Source organism: Melitaea cinxia, chromosome 8 (assembly GCF_905220565.1).
Source record: "Melitaea cinxia chromosome 8, ilMelCinx1.1, whole genome shotgun sequence".
NCBI lineage: Eukaryota > Metazoa > Arthropoda > Insecta > Lepidoptera > Nymphalidae > Melitaea > Melitaea cinxia.
The window spans coordinates 631,206-634,187 of NC_059401.1; the positions used below are offsets into that span (position 1 = coordinate 631,206).

The 2,982-nt window shown below is 40.2% G+C and overlaps 1 protein-coding gene across 1 annotated transcript; it reads right to left on the bottom strand.

Moving 5' to 3' along the window:
* Positions 1–1,755: 1,755 nt before the first annotated feature.
* LOC123655602 (fork head domain transcription factor slp2-like) lies at positions 1,756–2,712 on the bottom strand. Its single transcript, XM_045591369.1, has one exon. The coding sequence runs from the start codon at positions 2,681–2,683 to the stop codon at positions 1,979–1,981; it is 705 nt and encodes a 234-aa protein (XP_045447325.1). The 5' UTR covers positions 2,684–2,712; the 3' UTR covers positions 1,756–1,978.
* Between the last annotated feature and the right edge of the window lie 270 nt (positions 2,713–2,982).

Consider the following 2,982-nt stretch of genomic DNA (forward strand, 5'->3'; position numbering starts at 1 on the left):
TCGTTTCGTAAGTTTTACTTCAGTCGTGTGGTAAAGTACACTCCTTTTTTTCCTCTAATGAGTGCGGGTGAAGCCACAGGACACAGCTAATAATATAATAAGAACTTGATATACTCGATAAACATTTGTAAATATGTTCACGTATGTATGTATACAATGTCCCTCTGACAGGACAGATATGTCTGTCGAAACGGTCAGCAGTCTTAGTAATAGGATTCCATGGCCACCCTTTGAGTAAGGAACACTAATGAGCCAGTCAAATTACTAAATCCCATTGAAGTACACGAAACGTAAGCGTAATCATAGGATTTCATTATTTCAACTCATACTATTACATAAATACTTAATTATTATTTACAATAAAAGCATGTTTAGTAATCATGATAATTATATAAATAAACATTTTTAAGAAGTTGTATTAATTAAAATTTACTTATGCACCTTTGCGTTACATAAGTTGAACGATAAAATAAACGTCCTATATACGGATTATTAGTAGGTATTATAATCTGTGTGATGATATAAACCACGGGGAAGGTTGGCTGATCATCCTATCATCCGTAACTTTAACTTGAGACAAATCTCTCTCAACTCAATATATTTTCCTAATTTTCTATACCTTAGAACAAAGCTATGAATTGCAGATGGATGTCTAAAGCGAGTAAAGCCACGTGAGTTAAAATGTTTATATAAATAAAAATGAATGTTGCCAAGCGCATAACTCGAGAATGACTCGACCAATTCAGGAAGGAGGTTCAATTCAGGAAGGATTTAATACAAAAAAAATTTAGGAAAAAGGATGTGCGTTTATTCCAGCTGTACAAAATGTATGCAACATCTCGTTCACTCATTCATTCACAATCAAACTGCATGTTTTCGTCGAGTTTTGAATGAGCGGTTCAGAGTTTGTTTTCACTTTCTTGAAAACGTATCAGATATATGAAAACTGATATGAGCAACTAGGTTAACTGAATTTACGTAATATTTATTTATTGAGTGACTACTACGAAATGACTAATAGTTGATAATCTATACTAATATTATAAAGAGGTAAAGTTTCTAACTTTGTTTGTATGTAGGCAGTAACCTTCGCAAATACTGATCCGATCGTGAAAATTCTTTCACTAACAGAAAGCTACACCATTCAGGAGTGATATAGGCTATATTTTATTATTATTGAATAAAAAATGCAATGAAAAATAATAGTACCTATATGTAAATCAAGTCGGAGAATGCGAACGAGGTGAAAACTGTACTATAATTTGCATCACAGATATTATTAACGCCCTACGAAGTGGGCGCCGGTCGGGTAGTTTTATATATAAAAGCACTTATATTTTATTGTAAATTTGTATTTAAAATTATGTGTTTAGTAAATATATTCCCATCTACAAAGGTAAACAGAAAACAATTAATTTAGATGAAATAAAAATAACTTATCGTTTTATTTTAAAATTTAACTGATCTAGGGCACAGCAGGAAATTTTCTGCTCAAAATACGGAGAAATTCGACTGGGGAAGTCGCCGGGTCCCTTAGTATTTGATATAATAATTTCGAATGGCAAAGTTTACTGTTTAATAATGACCTGCCTTAACGATAAGAGCTACTTGTCTGATGTCTACATATATCTATAGTTATAATTATATTTAATGACCCTTGAAATATGAAGCTTAAATCATACATTCAAAGCACAACAAAATTCGAAATAAAAAATAATACGTACTTTAGGATATCGGATAAATTATAAACGTTAATTCGAAGACATGTTTTATTGTAATATAACTTAAATTTAGCCTCTTAACAATAGTAATCATTAAATATCTTACGCTTATAAATAAATAATGGTACCACTTTATACACGCGAACGAATATAATACACTCGGGCTCGCCCTTATCACAGTCTGAAACTTCGGAACAGTCTGACATTCCACTGGCGCGTCCTGGCCGGTATCGGCATACCGGGAGACCGCAGTTCGATCAACTGTGCTTCGCCATATGGGAATCCGGCTCAGGGTCGGTGGGACTCACCGGTGGGGACAGCCCGTGAATCCTTCGATACAGCTGGTGGTACGGATTCGGAGGAGGTGGCGGCAACCTTATCAGCGGATTCGGTATACCATACCTTCCGTACACGGACAACAAAGGCGGATAAAGTCCAACTAACGACGCGTACGGGTGCCCGAACATTGGATGCAAAATCGCGCCCCGTTTGAACGCAGCCAGCCGAGATCTGGACGCGGCCGTGGACCGTCTCCTAAGCTTCCCGGTCGTGCCACCGATGAAGACGTCATCAGAAGACGGATCGAGCATCCAGTAGTTTCCCTTACCCGGATCGTCGTAATGCCTCGGTACTTTGACGAAACACTTGTTCAAGCTCAAGTTGTGACGGATCGAGTTCTGCCAGCCCTGCTTGTTTTCTTTGTAATACGGGAAGTTCTTCATGATGTACTCGTAAATACCGTTCAGCGTGAGTCGTTTTTCGGGGCTGCTTCGTATCGCCATCATGATGAGCGCGTTGTAGCTGTAGGCGGGTTTCTCGCTTTTCTTCTCATCTGGTGTGGTGGATGTGCCGGGCGGGGGGGTCTCCGTGCCGGTGACATCGAGCTCGGTGTCTGAGGGCGAGGGGGAGCGCGACGAGGCCTCGGGCAGCAGGTCTCGTATGGCGAAACTCGGAGGACTCATAGCTGTGCGGCATCGCGAGCCGCTCGCTCCGAACTAAGGAGCCCGCGCGACTGGCGCTCTGGCTCCGCCCCGTCGCCGCCCAGTCGTCGAACCCCACCTATCTAGATACGTGTAACAATACACGTGCACCTTTACCGCCTGTGTCGCTCTTATACCTGATACATAGGAGTCATTATAACACGTCTCAATTGAAAAGACATTGGAAGTTGCTTAAAGCGTAGGGTTACGTAGAGCTTAGGATAGGGTCGGTTTAGGGTTACATTATGGCACGGCTCGATTTATCACGGCCTGTAAACATT